Raw genomic sequence first — 21830 nt, forward strand, 5'->3', positions numbered from 1 at the left:
ACCTGTCCAAAAATTCTTTCACTATATCCCTGCCTAATCTGGTTTCGTTTTTGCAAGCGCGACACATTCTGCTTATTCTGTCCATTATAATCCGCATATTTTAATATGATGTAACATTGCATGAAAACTTGCCTATAAAGTTTGATACTGTGCCCTATGATCATGTAATAAATGCATACCAAGCATTGATTAAAGCACAAATTAATTCTGATGATTGCCTGATGTCAGCTAGAATAATGTCATACCAGAGACTGCGGCTCAGTTTACATAATTATGGAATGCAGTTGCACATCCGCACCCATTTTCTTACCATATTATACATCTTGTTCCTACATTCCTTAGAAATGAATATAAAAAAGCAAAAAACGAACAATTCCCCAATATCATCAGAATATTTCTCTTTAGATATTAGTGTAATCCACACTGTAGCGCATCAGTAGCAAGAGAAAGGGCAGTTTTATAGATAATATGGCCTGGGCAACAAGCAAATTAGCCCCCCCCCCCCAACTTGCCATTTTTAGACACTACTTGTAATTTCATCCAAGTAATGCCACCTTATTGCCACATATAGTACTGCAATATACAACCTACATCATTTCACGTCATAGTGCATATGCAGCATACAAATAATAGCCATATAATATTGCCATATAGTTTCCACATAATAGACTATTTTGTTTCTAAATAATACCACCATATATTACCAAATAGGTAGCACCTTAGGCCAATTCAACACTGGCGGTAGCCTTTTCTGGCAGGCTGTTCCGGCGGGGGAACAGCCTGCCGGATCCGTGCTACCGCAAGTCCCCCGTAATGCGGAAGTCCGCACCGGCCCCATTCACTATAATGGGGGCCGGCCGGTGGTCCGGCTGCAGCACAGCAAACATGCCAAGAGGCGGCCAGACAAAAACCACAGCGTGCTGTAGTTTTATTCCAGCCGCCTCTCGGCATGTTTGCCATTATAGTGAATAGGGGCCGGAGCGGACTTCCGCCAGCACAGTGGATTTGCGGTAGCACGGATCCGGCAGGCTGTTCCCCCGCCGGAACAGTCTGCTGGAAAAGGATACCACCAGTGCGAAAGTAGCCTTAGTTTTACTGGGTAGTTTTATTTCTGGGTTTCTTGTCCCCAGGAGTAATTGCCCGGTTTGTTGTCACCCCGTAAAACCAGCCCTGACCATAAATATATACAGTAGGCTTCTGTAAAGCACTGGCCAGGATTTTGATAGATAGATAGATAGATATGAGAGATAGATAGATAGATAGATAGATAGATAGATAGATAGATATGAACCTATTTTGAAATAATGTAACCATCACTACAGCCAACAAGCAATAGACCAATAGACGTTTACTACTGTAAAGTTTTATTGTCTCTTGTATTGTAGTGAAGCCAAGCCCGTTCTAGTTATGTTCTGTGTTTGTTTTCTGCTGCTCCTTCAAGAGCTACCCCTGCACGTTAGTATAAGGATCATAGGCTTTACCACTTTCAGCAAAATCCTTAGATTACTTTTCAGTGCTTTCATTGGTGGCCATATTATAATTTAAAACTTCATTGATTACAATGATTATGCTAAATCTATAATTTCTGTTGTTGGGCAGCACGGTGGCTCAGTGGTTGGCACTGGTGCCTTGCAACGCTGGGGTCCTAGGTTCGAATCTGACCAAGGACAACATCTGCATGGAGTTTGTATGTTCTCCCCGTGGGTTTCCTCCCACACTCCAAAAGACATACTGAGAGGGACCTTAGATTGTGAGCCCCATTGGGGACAAGTGGTTGCTAATGTCTGTAAAGCGCCGTGGAATATATAAGTGCATTAAATAAATTAATAAATAATAGGTATCTGTTCCGTGCATATGACTTATATCTTTTTACGTCTTTGCCAGTCATACATATTCCAACCCAAGGGTCATCTCCTTTACTGCATGAATTTGAACGGTTAAAAAACATTCACAATTACCAAGTACCCAGAAAAGCTTATTTATTACTCATCTGCTGGCAAAAGAGTAACCGCCTACTGATAAATGCCATCTAGTTACATCCAGCCAAGAATGGCCATGTGTAAAACAGATCAGAAGTGGTGGAGATCCAGAACACAGCTGGAGCCTCTTCCCTGACAGGTGTAACATGCTATTATTGTACAGTCACTAATTACTAAGTGTATAATAGCTCCAACTCTTAAAGGGGTTGTCCAGCTGTATAGCTCCTTGTAAACTTGCCCAGTACTTGGCTGTACCTAAACAAAAAAAGAAAATATACTCACTTGCTCCCCACCATTACATTCCAGCACTGAGGGCCTGCCCTGTGCTCTTTCTGGTCCCCAGCCTGTAGACTTCTGGATGTGGTCACGTGCACTGCTCTGGACAATCACTGGCCTGAGCGGTTATGTGTCCCCAAGAGGCTTGTGACCCAGCAGTGACATGCCACTTGGGGAGACGTCACCGCTGAAGCCAGTGATTGGCTACAATAACACACATGACAAATGACAAACAAAGCACAGGGATAGTTGTGTGGCTCAGGCAACTCCCTGGGAAGTTGGTGTCTGCCATAAAGGTGCTTGACCCCTATTTGTATATTTTTGGAGTGTGGGAGGAAACTGGAGTACCCAGCATAAACCCAAGCAAACACGGGGAAAACATACAAACTTTATGCAGTTGTCCCTGGTTGGGTTCAAACCTTGGACCCAACCCTGCAAGACACCAGTGTTAACCACTGAGCCACCGTGCTGCGCACGTGACCCCACCTGGAAGTTTACAGGCATTAGATCAGAAGGAGCATGGTTTGGGCACTCTGCATTGGAACGAAGCAGCAGGAAGCAGGTCAGTGCATTTTTTTCTTTAGGGACAGTACAGTACTAGACAAATTTAAATGGGGGTTATAAAGCTTGTCAACCCCTTTAAGGCTGCAAGAACACTTTCAGGTTTTAGGATGCAGTTTTGAAGCTAAAACCAGGAGAGGACTAACAAAACAGGATAAGTAGAATCTTCCTGTCATACTTTCTCTTACTTAATAATCCATTTATGATCCATTCCTGGTTTTGGTTTCCAAAACTGATAGAGAAAACCTGACCAAAGCCTGAACATGTAGCCTAAGGGTACGGCCACACAGAGTTTTTTGGATGAAGTTTTGATGCAAATCTTCCTGTAGGATTTTCAGACAATGCCAGAAATGGATTCGCCAGGACAGAGAAGTATACATCCTTCCTTTATATTTCCTATTCATTTCTGACTGTGCCAAAAAATACAGCAGGCAGATCAGCCTCAAAACCTCGTCCAAAAAACAATATGTGGCTCTACCCTAAGGCTCGGCTTCCACAGTCAGGTTTCTTGATGCAATTGTTGAAGCCAAAGCCAGGTGTACACTGAAGACAGGAGAATAGGAAAGACTGAGTATTCTCCTTTTTTTTGAATGCATTCCTGGCTTTGACATCTAAAACTGCATTAAAAAAAAAACTGAACATGAAAATCCAGCCTAATACCTGCACATGCTACATTCATATTGTAGATTATTCAGCACATTGATGGTGGTTCAGACAGGTTTGGATATGCTTAGTACAATCTATAGAGACATAGAGCGAAGTATTCAAGAAATATAACCTGATGATCAGATTCGATCATATGTACCGTAATATATTACATTCTGTAAAGCCACATCATTTATTTTATTCTGTTGGATCAAATTATGTCGCGATGGTTGTTAAGTTTTGTTAAGTCCTGCCTGCTGTCTTATGCCAGACAAAATTGGAAATGAACGGCTTAGATGAACGGTGAACGTTCAGGCTTCAGCTATTCCTCCTGGACAAGTGACATGTCTTCTAAATGGGGAGAGGGAAATAAGCTGCTGCCAGATAAAAATGGATCAAGTACGTTGAAGTCCAACATTCCTGATCATTATTTGCCCTGGCATTTGCCGACGGGGGAAATTGGGACACCCCGATACATTGTAGCTACAAAGCTCAAGAGGTTATATGTAGTCTTGGCTAATCGCTATAGAGGCAAAATCTTCCTGATTTTGTTTGCTTTCTAAAATTTACCTTATTGGTCTTTTGACCTGTGACTCTTGAGTTGAACAACTAGCAATTTCAGAATGTCACAGCTGTAGACATTCATGTCATGATAGCACTTAGAGAGCCACAGGTTAACCACCTATCTATCAATAATATATATGTAGGACATTGAGAGCTCCTTAGTTAACTAAATCACAGCTAGTCATTCTGGTGAATGTAGTTCAGTAATCTAGGGATAAGACTAAATGCAGGAGACCTTGACTCCTCTTGTCACAGAAGTTAATGTGGTGTGCAATGAATGTGCAGCCTTCATAGCAGAACATGAAAAAACTAGGAAGACTGGGGGTTCTGATCACTGGAAATGCACTTTAACACATGCAGCATCCTGCCCATTCCTCATTCCCACCACCACCTTGTGCTGAGGATCTGACAAGGCTTGTAGAAATCAGTGGGATCTGCCAAAAAAAATCTAAAGTTACATTGTCAACATTTCACCTGCAGCAGAAGAAGCATTTATCCAGAAAGATTTGTCATCTGTGGAAAGATATACCATTTTTGTTATAAAATATAGATGAAATGTTTACAGGAATGTTAAAAAGTAATTTTCTATAAGACAGACATTCACATTGCTTTATTTGACCTTTAGGGTTAATTATATGAAATATCAGAGGAAGTGAAGGCCAATAAAAGTGAAGGCCTGCTTCAGGCTAATCAGTACATTTGTGAGGGTGCCCTCCCTGCAGACCTTTATGGCCTTATCAACCGGGACAAAAGGCAAGTGAGGAAGACCTCAAAGTAGATACAGGAAAATGCTGCAAAACAAAGATAACGGATCTGGATAATAACATGGAAATGCAGTTAGTTGCTTCATGGTATTTTTTATAAAACACCTGCAAATTAAACAGCTCCTTACAATAAAAGAAAGCAATGCAAGGATTTCTATGCATTCGGCAATACACATTCGACTTCCTCACATACAGACAAGTTCAGCTCGGTCGAACATGAATGTGTATTTAATAGGCAGAGGGGAGAAAGCTGCTGCCAGACACCTCTGACAGTGGCTTGTCTTCTGGGAGAACAAAATAATAGGGTGAAAATAATCAGGAGCTTCCCATACACATTAGACTGTTGGCAGAACCTGCCATTGTCAGTGGGTTTAGCCGACAATACACTAATGTGTATTGGGGCCTTACAGATGGGGCATTAAACTTTGCCTTAGTGAAACTCGAGTTTTGTGCATGGTTCCCAGTGACACTTAAAAGATTTTCTCCAATTTTACATAAATAAAACTTAAAGAGTCACTGTTATTTCATACAATATAATTTTAATTAATAGAAAATGGTGTACATAACAAATTTCTAAATCACTTCATTTAAAAAAAAAATTCATCCACCTGAAAAAAAAATGCTGTAAAGTCATGGCCACTAGGGGTCTCACTTCCACCTAACTTGCTGTTGTCAGGTAAGATCTGTCCCTAGTAACAAAGACTCAGTAGACGGCAGAGAGGAAGTGGGGGAAGAAGTGTCAGTGCTAGCTGAGATCCTGAGCCTGATAAAAGAGCTGCTTCTACACTGCCTCTGAACATCACAGGAGCCTCCTGACTTAGTAAGTGTGATCTCTCCTACCTTATCTGTTCTGTGAGCTCAGGAGCTGAAAACAAACATAGTGGGAAGTAAGGGAAAGGATGTCACAGCAGTACAGTACTGGCAGAATCCACAAAAGTGAGACACCCCCTGCTTCTGAGAGAAATGCATCTAGCTGTGCAGCTGAAGAGGGGAATAATTAGGCTGAAAAAGACATTAGTTTTTTTGAAAACTCGTGTACTCTTTAAAGGGGTTGTCTTGTCTTGTCTGAAAAGATAGAGAAATATATTTGGCAGCATTATACTATGCGACTCCCCCCTTCTGTCTGATGGTTTTATGACCAGAACAGTGTGGTGTGTGCAGATGCAGCGAGATATCCTGTCTGCTGATCATGTGGCCTCCCCTCCCATTTGCTCTGCCCCCTTAGGTGGAGTGTGCCTGTCATTTGGACAAACTGCCTGCTTGTTTCTACAGTACAGACACACCGCAGGACTGTAAGCAGGCAATCTGTCCAAACTAATTGAACTTGAAAGTTTAAATTTGGGGAAAAAGTAGACTTTGGTCAAACCTATAAAGCTATACCAGTCACAGCTGAAGTCTGCTGGCTATGAGAACATGGCAACCATGCAACGCCAGCATTAGCCATATGGTAGCAGATTGAACTTAATGTTGCATGTGCCGGTGCTGCTTGTTTGTCATTTCATCATGGCCAGCAATGATCATAATAAACTGTTTATAGCTAGTGAAGTACATGTAATAGACGTCCGTCACATCACTGCTATAGGACACTTGGGTAGTTGTTGACCCATGCTCCCCATTGTAAGACCCTTTTTTCTCTGTCACTAGATCCTCTACAGCTCTAGTGCTACCAGCTGGTCTGACATGCTCCAAAAGACAGCTGGTGCCAAATATCTACATGTGGGTATGGAGCAGAATAAAGGAACAGCTGGTTCTGGTGACATGGGTTGCAGAGTGGTTTGTAGCTAGTAGATGATCTAGGGCAGGCATGCTCAACCTGCGGCCCTCCAGCTGTTGCAAAACTACAACTCCCAGCATGCCCGAACAGCTTTCAGCTATCAGCCTAAAGCAGGGCATGGTGGGAGTTGTAGTTTTACAACAGCTGGAGGGCCGCAGGTTGAGCATCCCTGATCTAGGGCCTGCACCAGAATGGGTGGGCATTTTTAGTCCACAAGAGTGTGCTCCCAATGTGTAAAATGAATGTAGATGACCATAATGTAGATGTAGAATGTAGATGGCTCTTTCATCGCCATAAGTAGTAGGAATGATATAACTTTTTTCAGCAAGAACGTAGTGCACTTATTTAAAGAGGACGTGTAACTTCTTCTGACATCTCTTTTAGTAACTACTTTCATTCCCCATATAATATCAATGTTGGAACATCTACGGTATTCTTATGACTCTATGTGGTGCCATTCTTCTATTATCCCTACTGAATGAATAAATTGCCAGTAGTCTGCAATAAAGGTCCAACTGGTTACCAGTAGTGGGGGAAGGAGGTGTGCCTGCACAGTCTGACACTGGCAGCACTCACTGGATAGTGTCAGACTGTACAGGGACACACCCCTAGCTTGTAACACCCATCTGGACCTTCATTTCAAACTGCTGGAAATTCATTCATAACTTCTAGTAAGAATAATAGATGAAGGGAACAACATAGAATCATAAGAATAGATGCCCCAGAATTGTTATCATATGGGGAATGCTATTAGTTACTGAACAGACATGTCAAGAGAGCTGACAGGTCCTCTTTAAGAGAGCCATAGACGAAGCAGAAAGATCCTGAAGCGGTGCTGACAGTTTTACATAAACACTTAACTTTCCCAGAACATGGACAATCCAAAAATAACTTTAACAGAATCATGTTCCACTTGTTAGCTGTGGCCTCAAGTACTGAGCGTCAGTGAACAACTTTGAATGTAGCTAAAATATGATCATAGTTGGGGGTGGAGGTCATAGTACTCAGCAGAGCAAACAAGAAGACAGGCTGTCTAAGGGTTAAAAGGATACAAGCTTAGTGATAGTGGCTGGAAATGACACATAGTTCATGGCGATAAGGATAAGAAGTTGCCAGGACCCTGTCCAGTTATCCCATTGCATTTGCGAACATGATAGCACACTCTACTCAAAGTCACCAGAAGGTCCCCAATATGCAGATACAGGTCACTGACCACCATGTTACATTGGTCTGAGCAGCTACAGCGTTTGTCATTATACATTTTGCCATTACATGTATTTTTTGTTTTAGCCAAAGCCAGTATTGGACACAAAAGGGAGGAAAAGTAAAGTGAATGAATTATATTCTCACGTTTGTATACACCCCTATGTGTGTCTAAACTGCACAAATGTACCCCACATTGTACGTGTGAATCCAACATTTGTCCAACCCTGACAAATTTATCAGATAATCTTAAAATGTCCCTGATAGAGTTGAGCGAACCCGAACTGTAAAGTTCGGGTTCGTACCGAACTTTAGATTTTTCGGCACCCGGACCCGAACATTTACGTAAAAGTTTGGGTTCAGGTTCGGTGTTCGGCGCTTTCTTGGCGCTTTTTGAAAGGCTGCACAGCAGCCAATCAACAGGCGTCATACTACTTGCCCCAAAAGGCTGTGATTGGCCAACTGCAGCATGTGACCCAGCCTATATTTAAGCTGGAGTCACGTAGCGCCGCCCGTCACTCTGCTCGGATTAGTGTAGGGAGAGGCTGCAGCTGCTGTGATGGAGAGATCAGGGAGCAATCTTATCAAGAACTGGTTTATGTACTCAGCGATCTAAAGAGAAAGAGTGTTTTGTGGGTGCAGTGCACAATTTTTTTAAGCCTGCCCTGAGCCAACTACTGCTGAAAACAAACTTTTTTTTCTTCAGTTAGTCAATATAAATACATGATCGGCAGCCATTTTATGCAACGATAGTGCACCAGCACAGGCTATCTGCAAGTCCAGAAATACAGCTTTGGCATACTCGGGTGAAAAAACCCTCTAATATACTGCACATCTGTGATTACACGTGCATAAGTGACTGTCACATTTAGGCCAGAAATACGGCTTTTTGGTTACTGGGGTGAAAAAAGCCTCTGATATACTGCACATCTGGGATAAGACGTGCATAAGTGAGTATCACATTTAGGCCACAAATACCGCTGTCATATAGAGTTAAAAAAAAAATAATAGAGTGCAGTACCCTACATCAGGGTTTATATTGGCGGTTAATTATTTTTAACATACTTAACCACTTTTTACTTTGCTTTGTGAACACTAACTATGAGGCAAACATCTAATAAGGGAAGTGGTCATGGTCGTGGTCGTGGTGTTGGTGGAGCCTCTGGTGCAGGGAGAGGACGTGGCCGTTCTGCCACAGCTACACGTCCTGCTGAACCTACTACCTCAGGTTCCAGTAGCCGCCAGAATCTACAGCAATATTTGGTCGGGCCTACTGCCGTTCTAAGGATGGTAAGGCCTGAGCAAGTACAGGCGCTAGTCAATTGGGTGGCCGACAGTGGATCCAGCACGTTCACATTATCTCCCACCCAGTCTTCTGCAGAAAGCACACAGGTGGCAGCTTAAACCCATGCCCATCAGTCTGTCACATCACCCCGTGCATATCGGGGAACCTGTCTGAGCCTCAAGTCATGCAGCAGTCTCTTATGCTGTTTGAAGACTCCGCTGGCAGGGTTTCCCAAGGGGTGGAAGACATAGAATGCACTGACGCACAACCACTTATGTTTCCTGATGAGGACATGGGAATACCACCTCAGCACGTCTCTGATGATGACGAAACACAGGTGCCAACTGCTGCATCTTTCTGCAGTGTGCAGACCGAAAAGGAGGTCAGGGAGGAAGACTGGGTAGAAGACGATGCAGGGGACGATGAGGTCCTAGACCCCACATGGAATGAAGGTCGTGCCACTGACTTTCAGAGTTCGGAGGAAGAGGCAGTGGTGAGACCGAGCCAACAGCGTAGCAAAAGCGGGAGCAGGGTGCAAAAGCAGAGCAGCCGTCGCCAAAACAGTTCGCCTGCTACTGGCCACCGTCAACAGGGACTGAGCACACCAAAGGCAGCTTCAAGGAGTTCCCTGGCATGGCACTTCTTCACACAATGTGCTGACGACAAGACCCGAGTGGTTTGCACGCTGTGCCATCAGAGCCTGAAGCGAGGCATTAAACAACCTGCATGACCAGGCATCTACATGCGAGACATGGGCTGCAGTGGAGTAAGCACCTTCAAAACCAAGAAAGGGCTCAGGCCCCTCCTGCTCCCTCTTCTGCTGCTGCCTCGGCCTCTTCCTCCGCCTCTGGAGGAACGTTGGCACCTGCCGCCCAGCAAACAGAGGATGTGCCACCAACAACACTACCTCCGTCACCAAGCATCTCCACCATGTCACACGGAAGCGTTCAGCTCTCCATCTCACAAATCTTTGAGAGAAAGCGTAAATTCCCACCTAGCCACCCTCGATCCCTGGCCCTGAATGCCAGCATTTCTAAACTGCTGGCCTTTGAAATGCTGTCATTTAGGCTGGTGGAGATGGACAGCTTCAAACAGCTCATGTCGCTTGCTGTCCCACAGTACGTCGTTCCCAGCCGCCACTACTTCTCCAGGAGAGCTGTGCCCTCCCTGCACAACCAAGTATTGGATAAAATCAAGTGTGCACTGCGCAACGCCATCTGTGGCAAGATCCACCTAACCACAGATATGTGGACCAGTAAGCACGGCCAGGGACACTATATCTCCCTAACTGCACACTGGGTAAATGTAGTGGCGGCTGGGCCCCAGGCGGAGAGCTGTTTGGCGCACGTCCTTCCGCCGCCAACGATCACAGGGCATCATTCTTTGCCTCCTCTTCCTACTCAGCTTCCTCCTCCTCTTCTACTACCTCCTCATCCGGTCAGCGACAGACCTTCACCACCAACTTCAGCACAGCCAGGGGTAAACGTCAGCAGACCTTTCTGAAACTGATGTGTTTGGGGGACAGGCCCCACACCGCACAGGAGTTGTGGCGGGGTATAGAACAACAGACCGACGAGTGGTTGCTGCCAGTGAGCCTCAAGCCCGGCCTGGTGGTGTGCGATAATGGGCGAAATCTCGTTGCAGCTCTGGGACTAGCCGGTTTGACGCACATCCCTTGCCTGGCGCATGTGCTGAATTTGGTGGTGAAGAAATTCATTCACAACTACCCCGACATGTCAGAGCTTCTGCATAAAGTGCGGGCCATCTGTGCGCGCTTCCGGCGTTCTCATCCTGCCGCCGCTCGGCTGTCTGCTCTACCGCGTAACTTCGGCCTTCCCGCTCACCGCCTCATATGCGACGTGCCCACCAGGTGGAACTCCACCTTGCACATGCTGGAGAGACTGTGCGAGCAGCAGCAGGCCATAGTGGAGTTTCAGCTGCAGCACGCACGGGTGGGTCGCACTGCGGAACAGCACCACTTCACCACCAATGACTGGGCCTCAATGCGAGACCTGTGTGCCCTGTTGCGCTGTTTCGAGTACTCCACCAACATGGCCAGTGGCGATGACGCCGTTATCAGTGTTACAATACCACTTCTATGTCTCCTTGAGAAAACACTTAGGGTGATGATGGAAGAGGATGTGGCCCAGGACGAGGAGGAGGAGGAAGAGGGGTCATCTCTAACACTTTCAGGCCAGTCTTTTAGAAGTGGCTCAGAAAGAGGATTTTTGCAACAGCAGAGGCCAGGTACAAATTTGGCCATCCAGGGCCCACTACTGGAGGACGAGGAGGATGAGGATGAGGAGGAGGATGGGGATGAAGCATGTTCACAGCGGGGTGGCATCTAACGCAGCTCGGGCCCATCACTGGTGCGTGGCTGGGGGGATACGGAGGACGCAGACGATACGCCTCCCACAGAGGACAGCTTGTCCTTACCTCTGGGCAGCCTGGCACACATGAGCGACTTCATGCTGCAGTGCCTGCGCAACGACTGCAGAGTTGCCCACATTTTAACGTGTGTTGACTACTGGGTGGCCACCCTGCTGGATCCCCGTTACAAAGACAATGTGCAGTCCTTAATTCCCTCACTGGAGCGTGATCGGAAGATGCACGACTGCAGGCGCACGCTGGTAGACGCGCTCCTGAGAGCATTCCCGACTGACGCCGGGGGACAAGTGGAAGCACAAGGGGAAGGCAGGGGAGGAGGAAGAGGTCGCCAACGCAGCTGTGTCAGCGCCAGCACCTCAGAAGGCAGGGTTAGCATGGCCGACATGTGGAAAAGCTTTGTCACCTCGCCGCAACAACTGGCCCCAACTGCTGATATGGAGCGTGTTAGTAGGAGGCAGCATTTGAACAACATGGTGGAACAGTACCTGTGCACACGACTACACGTACTGACTGATGGTTCTGCCCCATTCAACTTCTGGGTCTCCAAATTGTCCACATGGCCAGAGCTTGCCCTGTATGCCTTGGAGGTGCTGGCCTGCCCTGCAGCCAGTGTACTCTCTGAACGTGTATTTAGCACGGCAGGAGGCGTCATTACAGACAGACGCAGCCGCCTGTCCACAGCCAACGTGGACAAGCTCACGTTCATTAAAATAAACCAGGCTTGGATCCCACAAGACTTGTCTGTACCTTGTGCAGAATAGACATTTATTCCACCATCAAATATACAGTCGTGGCCAAAAGTTTTGAGAATGACACAAATATTAGTTTTCACAAAGTTTGCTGCTAAACTGCCTTTAGATCTTTGTTTCAGTTGTTTCTGTGATGTAGTGAAATATAATTACACGCACTTCATACGTTTCAAAGGCTTTTATCGACAATTACATGACATTTATGCAAAGAGTCAGTATTTGCAGTGTTGGCCCTTCTTTTTCAGGACCTCTGCAATTCGACTGGGCATGCTCTCAATCAACTTCTGGGCCAATTCCTGACTGATAGCAACCCATTCTTTCATAATCACTTCTTGGAGTTTGTCAGAATTAGTGGGTTTTTGTTTGTCCACCCGCCTCTTGAGGATTGACCACAAGTTCTCAATGGGATTAAGATCTGGGGAGTTTCCAGGCCATGGACCCAAAATGTCAACGTTTTGGTCCCTGAGCCATTTAGTTATCACTTTTGCCTTATGGCACGGTGCTCCATCGTGCTGGAAAATGCATTGTTCTTCACCAAACTGTTGTTGGATTGTTGGAAGAAGTTGCTGTTGGAGGGTGTTTTGGTACCATTATTTATTCATGGCTGTGTTTTTGGGCAAAATTGTGAGTGAGCCCACTCCCTTGGATGAGAAGCAACCCCACACATGAATGGTCTCAGGATGCTTTACTGTTGGCATGACACAGGACTGATGGTAGCGCTCACCTTTTCTTCTCCGGACAAGCCTTTTTCCAGATGCCCCAAACAATCGGAAAGAGGCTTCATCAGAGAATATGACTTTGCCCCAGTCCTCAGCAGTCCATTCACCATACTTTCTGCAGAAGATCAATCTGTCCCTGATGTTTTTTTTGGAGAGAAGTGGCTTCTTTGCTGGCCTTCTTGACACCAGGCCATCTTCCAAAAGTCTTCGCCTCACTGTGCGTGCAGATGCGCTCACACCTGCCTGCTGCCATTCCTGAGCAAGCTCTGCACTGGTGGCACTCCGATCCCGCAGCTGAATCCTCTTTAGGACACGATCCTGGCGCTTGCTGGACTTTCTTGGACGCCCTGAAGCCTTCTTAACAAGAATTGAACCTCTTTCCTTGAAGTTCTTGATGATCCTATAAATTGTTGATTGAGGTGCAATCTTAGTAGCCACAATATCCTTGCCTGTGAAGCCATTTTTATGCAACGCAATGATGGCTGCACGCGTTTCTTTGCAGGTCACCATGGTTAACAATGGAAGAACAATGATTTCAAGCATCACCCTCCTTTTAACATGTGAAGTCTGCCATTTTAACCCAATCAGCCTGACATAATGATCTCCAGCCTTGTGCTCGTCAACATTCTCACCTGAGTTAACAAGACGATTACTGAAATGATCTCAGCAGGTCCTTTAATGACAGCAATGAAATGCAGTGGAAAGTTTTTTTTGGGATTAAGTTAATTTTCATGGCAAAGAAGGACTATGCAATTCATCTGATCACTCTTAATAACATTCTGGAGTATATGCAAATTGCTATTATAAAAACTTAAGCAGCAACTTTTCCAATTTCCAATATTTATCTAATTCTCAAAACTTTTGGTCACGACTGTACATTCTTGTACTCAAGTCAAGTGCAATGATTCTTTGTTTTTGTTTTTTTTATTTGTCCCAATATTTTGGGGGCTACCTACCCCAATAAAAAATTAAAAAAACATTGTTGGCTACCTCCTCCTCCTTTATTGCTGCCTGCACCTACAACACCACATTCACCGCCTCCTCAACCTCCGACTCCATATCCACCTCCTTCTCTGAGTTGCAGGTTAATAATTTGTAATTTTTAGTTATTTTATTTCATTTTAAGTTATTTCCCTATCCACATTTGTTTGCAGAGCAGTTGCCATGCTCTTAAGCACATTTTACTGCCTTTTACATCCCTCTAGCTTTTTCAAGGACTATTTTAGAGCCATTTTAATTTAAAAAAGTGCCAATTTTAGTGCCCTAAATTGAAAAAATTCTTATTTTCAATTGTCGGGTGACATTTTACCATTTTTGGCATATACAAACCCCTGCTGTGCCTGGGTGACAGGGGCTTAAATCTCTCAAAATCCTCTGTTGTATTGCTGGGTGACATGAACCCCCTTTTGCCGTGAATGAACCCCTGCTGTGCCTGGGTGACAGGGGCCTAAATCTCTCAAAATCCTCTGTTGTATTGCTGGGTGACAAGAACCCCCTTTTGCCGTGAATGAACCCCTGCTGTGCCTGGGTGACAGGGGCCTAAATCTCTCAAAATCGTCTGTTCTATTGCTGGGTGACATGAACCCCCTTTTGCCGTGAATGAACCCCTGCTGTGCCTGGGTGACAGGGGCCTAAATCTCTCAAAATCCTCTGTTGTATTGCTGGGTGACATTAACCCCCTTTTGCCGTGAATGAACCCCTGCTGTGCCTGGGTGACAGGGGCCTAAATCTCTCAAAATCCTCTGTTGTATTGCTGGGTGACATGAACCCCCTTTTGCCGTGAATGAACCCCTGCTCTGCATTGCTGACAGGGAACTAAATTTATTGAAAACATCTGTAACTGATAGGAAGATACGCGACTACAAGCGCACGCTGCTGATGGCATTCCCACCTGACAGCGGGGGCACAGTGGAAGCACAAGGCGAAGGCAGAGGAGGAGGAAGAGGTCGCCAACGCAGCTGGGGCACCGCCAGCACCTGAAAAGGCAGGGTTAGCATGGCCAAAATGTGGAAAAGCTTTGTCAGCCTTGGAGGTGCTGACCTGCCCTGCAGCCAGTGTATAGTGTGAATGTGTGTTTAGCACGGCAGAGAGCATTATCACAGGCCTCAGCCAATGTGGACAAGCTTACGTTTATTAAAATGAACCAGGCATGGATCCCACAGGACTTGTCCTTACCTTGTGCAGAATAGACATTTATACCAGCCTCAACCATCCATTCTTGTACTCAAGTGCACTTATTCTTAGTTTTATTTTGTTATATGTCCCAATATTTAATTTATTTTGTTATATGTCCCCAATTTAAAAATAAAAAAAAACACAAATCAGTGTTGGCTACCTATTCCTCCTTCACCGCCGCTTCCACCTACACCGCCACGTCAACCTACACCGCCACATCCACCGCCTCCTCAACCTCCTACTCCTAGATCCAGATTGTTTTAAATTTTTCTGTATTTTATGTTATTTTAAGTCATTTCCCTATCCACATTTGTTTGCAGAACAGTTGCCATGCTCTTAAGCACATTTTGATGCCTTTTGCAACCCTCTAGCCCGTTCCACGACTATTTTAGAGCTATTTTAGTGCCCAAAAGTTTGGGTCCCCATTGACTTCAATGGGGTTCGGGTTCGGGGTCAAGTTCGGGTCCCGAAGCTGAACTTTCTTTTCAAGTTTGGCCGAACCTGCCGAACCCGAACATCCAGGTGTCTGCTCAACTCTAGTCCCTGAACTTTGAAAAAACACTTTTGATAAGTCACAGTGACATCAAAGGTTTTGATTGGTGGGGTCTGAGTGCTGAGACCCCCACCGATTGCTAGAATGAGAAGAGAGAAGTGCTCACATAGAACGCTCTCTTCTCTCTGCAGGAGATGGACTCAACAGAAAGTCTGTGAACCCATCTCCTACAGCGAGGAGAAAGAGTTCTATGTCAGGACTTCTCTCTCCATCAGTGGGCATCTCAGCACTTGGACCCCCACTAATCAAAACCTTTGATGTCTCTATGACATATCAAAATTTTTTGTACAGGAACACTTTAAGTGTATGAGAACCTCCCAAAACTCCCTCTGTTGGGATCTTTACTTCTGACAGTGGCTTAACTTCTGCAGGAATAGTCATAGTTCTGAGTTTGGCCAGCTTAAGCCAAACCTTCAGTCCAAATCTAGTGCTCTCAGATGGACCAGTGCATTTATGCAGGCACTGTGTCCATCTGAGGGCCGTGGAGGGAAGGGGCATGTCTTAGACCTTCCTACAGCGCTCTTCATGGGTATGTACGAGATGGTGATAGCCATCTTAGAAGGAATCCGATGTGGCATGTATGGACAAATTTTAGGTTTAGACTGGAGGTTTGCTTTAAATGGGATTTCCGAGATTTTGATATTGATGGACTATTGTCAGTATAAGTCATCAATATCTGATCAGTGGGGGTCCGAATTTCGACACCTCCGATGAGCGTTGCGCCAGTAACATTGGTCACTTGGCCTAGGCACAGCTCAGTCCTATTCAAGTGAATAGGACTGAGCTGCAATACCAAGCATGCCTGCTATCCAATGGACGGTGGTGCCTGAGGATAGGTAATCAGTATCAGAATCTCAGAAAACCCTTTAAGGTGCAGTTTCAGTCTACTGAGATCTGCGTTGTTATCAGTTTCTAGTCAGTTGCTCCTCGCTTGCAGAGAAAATGAGCTTGTAGTCTCTTTCTTAAGAGCAATGACCGCAGTTTAAAAAGATTGTGGGAATTCAGAGCGAGACTGAAGCTATAAAAATTCATATGATGAAAAAAAGCAGTTTTCAGTAGTGAGTAGTGATTGTGGTGGAAAGACGACAGTCACTCCAGCCTGAAATAGCTGATGGTAATTTTTTTTTATCTTTTACAGGTTTCAATTAGTTAAGAAAATTTATCGAAACCAATGGTGTTCATGTGAATGGAGGCTTATTGCGAAGTCCTGTCTAAAAATGGAGATGCTACGCCGCTCATCTGTGTTTGCTGCAGAAGTTTTAGAGGTTTTTGACAGATCCCCCACAGATAAGGAGCTGGTTGCACAAGGTAAAGCTTTATGCAGAGACTATATTCAGGCGCGACTTCAGCGTGCTGGTCTTGGATGGAGCAAACCAGAACATGGCATCTCTTCTACAGTAGGTGGACGTATGGCGGAGGTAACTGCAACGTTCCTGAGATTGGGTCAGTATTCTTTATTATTGGATATGTGTTTAGTTTGAACAGCAATGGTTAGGACATTGTGAGAGAGTTATTGAGACAAGTTCACAGGAAAAGTGAATCATATAGGTTGCTTTTTGGTAACTGCTCTCTTGGCTTGCTTTTTGGGAATTGCTATTTTGTCTTCTTTTGCCCCAGTTTCAGTTCATCTCCCTAATTGTGTCCCGTCTTCTACGGACAAGTAAATATTGTCTTCTGACAATTTTCTCCTATTAGAGCACGTTCTCATAGCCTTTAGTCCTCATGCACATAGCCAAGACCCTATACAAAGAGTCCCTATATCTCTGTATGACTCTCAATGTGACTCTCCACCTCCTTAATTTAGCATGTAATCACACATGCCAAAGTTCCAATTAATTTCCTGTGAATGCATGTAAAAAAATTCTATGTAATATGGCCATGTTCATGAGGTTCCTGCTCTTGCCAGATGGGATTTGCCCCTATCAAAAACTGACAGAGAATATGCATAACTTCCCCGACCCTTGCATGTTATCCACCTTCTTTTGCTTTATGGTTCACAATGTGACTATGTGTTCTGCTTACCCAAGGGGACATAAACCAGACACCTGTCTGAGGCTGATTAAGATCCTGTACAAAATATGCACAAACATGAACTAAAAGTTCATGTTCATACATTCAACCTCTAGTCTTAACAGAATTCCTTGATGTCAGCTATGTCGTCTCATAACTTATGCATAGCTTCATCGTGGATGTGGAGACCATTTCAGCCCTGGTATGAATGATGGAGACCATTACAGGCCTTACACCTTTCTACCAATACACATAAGTTTAAAGTTGGCCGAAATGGCAGATTTCGTCCATTCTGACCGACTGACGTTTGAAAAACTAGCGCAATCGCCAACAAGTCTGCCAAAAATGCGAACCGCTGTGTCGGAAAACTTTGGCCGTCCATGGGCCGAAACTGCATGTTGATGGCATGATCAGCTGAATTCAGCCGATCACTTGCCATTGTGCTCAAGCACCAGGGAGTCTGTTTTTATAAAGAACTGACTCCCTGGTTGGCAATTTAGTTGGTGGGATCGTTGCAAAGGATCCCATGGACGACTGATCGGCCGCAATGCAGCCGATCATTATCTTAAATGTATGGCCAGCTTAATTTCACATGAGCATACCATGGCTGCAAAGTCCGAGCCCAACAGCAGGTCTAATGATCTGAACCTATGATACTGTTTTTTGGGTCGTTAGTCAGTCAGGCTGGGACTGCATGTGAAATTGGCCTTATAGGAGTTATCCCATTACAACAATTTATCCCCTATCCACGGGATAAGGGACAAGTGCCCACTCATTGCTCTGACTCAACACCCCCCTTCCTGATCAGGCTCTTATGCCCTGTCCTGTGGACTCCGCCGATCACTAGAATGGAGGATCATGTTCCCCTGTTTGTATGGAGTTGTCTGGCAACCCCATAAAGTTGAAAGGCATGGGAGAAGGCATGGGAGAATGCATGCATTTCCGCTGCTCCAGTCAAATGGGAGAGCACAACCCTCCGTTCTAGTGATCAGCAAGGGCCCCAGGGGATAAGTTGTGTTGGGACAAGACTTTTAAATATCTTGCAAACCCCTGTGTAGCCTCTGGTTTTCTCAGATCATGTCATGTTTTTCTACTAAAGCAGACAGTTGGAATTAATTAAACTTCAATCATTGAACAATTACTATCTGATAAGCTTTAAAGTATAACCATGCCAAAAACTAAAAATCCAGTTGTTAAAGCTTTGATCGAAAGTACAACTCCAAGACTGGTCAGAAGCTAAAATCTGTACCTGAAGTTAAGATTTTACAGCATAATAAACTATACCCCTAAAAATCAGATAATAAAGCAAAATAGCTTTAGGGAATTTTTTGCACAGGTCAGACATTTGAGAGGCCTTCCCAGCTACAGACAGTACATTAGTAAGTGGCTGATTTTACTGCATGTAATTCACTTGCACATAATTTTTAAGTAGTGGAAAAAACCCTTAAGTTTGCTATGTCCACCTTCCGAATAATCTTATATTGCTCCAAAGCATCTACACTTGAAAATGAACAACTTTGCAAAGTTCAAACATTTTGGGGGTCATTTATTAAGACCGGCGTTGAAGTTATGTAGAGGCGCCGACCTCTTTATAACTTCACCGCATCCACTGCGAGCTAAATCTATGCCAGCTCCCCTTGCTGGTGTAGATTTAGAACATTTTATACACCTATAACAGGCATACAAAATGATAAATGAGACGGGCCTGGGAGCCCACCCCCACCACTCGCCCCATTTTTTAGACCTGGCGTGAGCAGGGAAAAGTAGCATTTTTATAGCACAGATATTAGCATAATTCGGTGTCCCCAATGGGGCTCACGATCTCAGGTCCCTATCAGTATGTCTTTGGAGTGTGGGAGGAAACCGGAGAACCCGGAGCACGGGGAGGACATACAAACTCCATGTAGATGTTGTACTTGGTGGGATTCGAATCTAGGACCCCAGCGCTGCAAGGCAACAGTGCTAACCACTAAGCCACCATGCTGCCCATTTAGTAAATGACCCCCTTTGTGTTTACAGCTTTTATACATTTTATCTTACAACAATGTGCACAATTAAAGCAATACTGCCAGACACACAACAAGAAAAATCAACTGACCCCCACTTACCCACCAACTACCCAGAATGAGGAGAGGAGAGAGGGTAGACACAGAACGATAGGTGATTTGCAAAGTTTTTCTTTATTCAGTTTTTGAGGCATTGGATGATGTACATTCTCTTTAAATATTCGTATTCATTAAACATACGTATAATAATAACAATAATAATAATAATAATTTAGAATAACATACAGTTGAAAAAAATTCCAAAAATTCAGAAGGAAAGTATAAGTTTACTTCTACGCTGTCTTGAGCCAAATACTTAGTAATAACTATGTCCCCTTATTGTTATTATATTGCAGGGGATGAGCTTGAATACATGAGGCCAGCTGTATACCGGAACATTGCTCGACAACTGAACATCTCCCTCGCCTCAGAGTCTGTTTTATCGGATGCATTCCTTGCAGTTGCCGCAGAAATATTCTCAGCAGGTACTAATGTTGGAAGCTGGCAAATATAAACAGGGAAAAAAATTCTAGTACCAGTTGCTCATGGTTTTCAAGATCGCAGCTTGTTGCCATATGCCACTTGTCTGGTATGAATACTTTGAGAATTATGGTGATTGGAAGGAGTGCCATATTTATGTAGAACTTGTTCTAGTTTTTCTGACATCAGATAAAGTGGGCAAGGGCGACATTTGTTACACTTTTTTTTTAATTAAAAAATTCTTCCTCTTAATAAAAAAGTGAAAGTAAATCTAGGCAGTCACACTTTGCATTCCTTATTGCCTAGGAGTGCTTGATGCACATGTTCTGGGAAACCGGATGGGGCGGGGGGGGGGGGCTCATAATAAGTTTTGCTATGGGGCCCTGTGAGATCTCTGTACACCGCGGTTGCTTGCATTACCAGTTTTTTTTCTACAACAAACTCAAGTATGGCATACAGAAGGGGCAATACTTGAGAGCTCGACATAACTGTTCTGAGTGGGTGGATTTTAAACAGGCAGCTTCTGATTTGCAAAAGAGATTCCTTCAGAGAGGATATCCTGGGTCATGTCTCGCTGAGGTTTACCAGCATGCCTCAGCAAGTAATAGAGACGATGTCCTGGTTCCCAGACAACGGGTAAAGGATGATAAAAAGGTCCGGATCATAGGCACGTACGATCTGGCCAATAGGGAGGTCCGGACATTCTGAAGGAATACTGGGGGATCTTGAAGTCGGATCCTGTGATTGGACATCTTGTGGGGGGTTCTCCCCTCATCACGTACAGGAGAGGTAGTAACCTGAGAGACCAGCTGGTGCCCTCCTATACAGTCTACCTGGTTAACCAATAGACCACCCGGAACGTTTGAATGCGGTAACTGTGTTGCATGCAAGGTGATCAAGAAGGGCAACATAGTAAAGTGTACTACGACAGGACGTAGTTATAATATCAGGTCCTTTATTAACTGCAGAACGATAGGGGTGGTCTATGTGGCTACATGCATCTGTCAAAAACAGTATGTGGGTAAAACCAAAAGAGAATTCAGGAGGCGCATAGGAGAACATCTGCTGAGTATCAGCAATGAGGATGACACCCCAATCGCCCAACGTGTTATGGAATGCCACCCTGGAGTGGAGCAATGTGTTAGCTTCCAAGGGATGGAACATGTAAGGGGGTCTCCAAGAGGAGGTAACATAGATAACCTCATGCTCCGTGAAGAAGCACAGTGGACATTCACACTGCGGACTGTTATACCATTTGGTCTAACTGATTTCATCTCCTATACGTGCTTCATTTAAGTATATGGTGACAGTTCTACTGTTCTTCTCTTTCTTTTGCTTTTTCATGGTCTGAATGGGACTATAATGTTGTGCTGGTCTTGGGAGCCATACATGATCGGTGAGGCTCCATGGACCTAAATGCCCTCCTTATTTATGGGTTATGTTGCCACTTGTTGCTAATGGTAACTCAGTACATGTAACAATCATGGAGGAGCTTTTAAAATACTGTTGTCTGACAAATACCCCTTTTCATACCCCTGGTACAGTGGTCTACCTTTCAGAATATACCCCTGATAAGTTAGGCTATATTCTGATAATAATATGAATACTCACTGGTGCAATTGGCATTTGTTTAGTAGACAGAGCGGAGGAGGAGGACTTA

At 44.7% G+C, this 21830-nt stretch overlaps 2 protein-coding genes across 2 annotated transcripts in view; one reads left to right on the plus strand and one right to left on the minus strand.

The window, feature by feature from the left end:
• Positions 1–2338, minus strand: part of STK25 (serine/threonine kinase 25) — a 108866-nt gene extending 106528 nt beyond the window's left edge. Inside the window, exon 1 of the mRNA XM_040427935.1 lies at positions 2262–2338. The gene's annotated coding sequence lies outside the window, so the exon portion shown is untranslated. The remainder of the gene's footprint in view (positions 1–2261) is intronic.
• BOK (BCL2 family apoptosis regulator BOK) overlaps positions 1–21830 on the plus strand; it is a 33636-nt gene that overhangs the window by 1114 nt on the left and 10692 nt on the right. Inside the window, exons 2-3 of the mRNA XM_040427938.1 lie at positions 16774–17078; positions 20047–20175. Coding sequence (XP_040283872.1) covers positions 16853–17078; positions 20047–20175 — 355 coding nt within the window. The 5' untranslated portion in view covers positions 16774–16852. The remainder of the gene's footprint in view (positions 1–16773; positions 17079–20046; positions 20176–21830) is intronic.

The sequence above is a fragment of the Bufo bufo genome, chromosome 4 (assembly GCF_905171765.1).
Source record: "Bufo bufo chromosome 4, aBufBuf1.1, whole genome shotgun sequence".
Classification (NCBI taxonomy): Eukaryota; Metazoa; Chordata; class Amphibia; order Anura; family Bufonidae; genus Bufo; species Bufo bufo.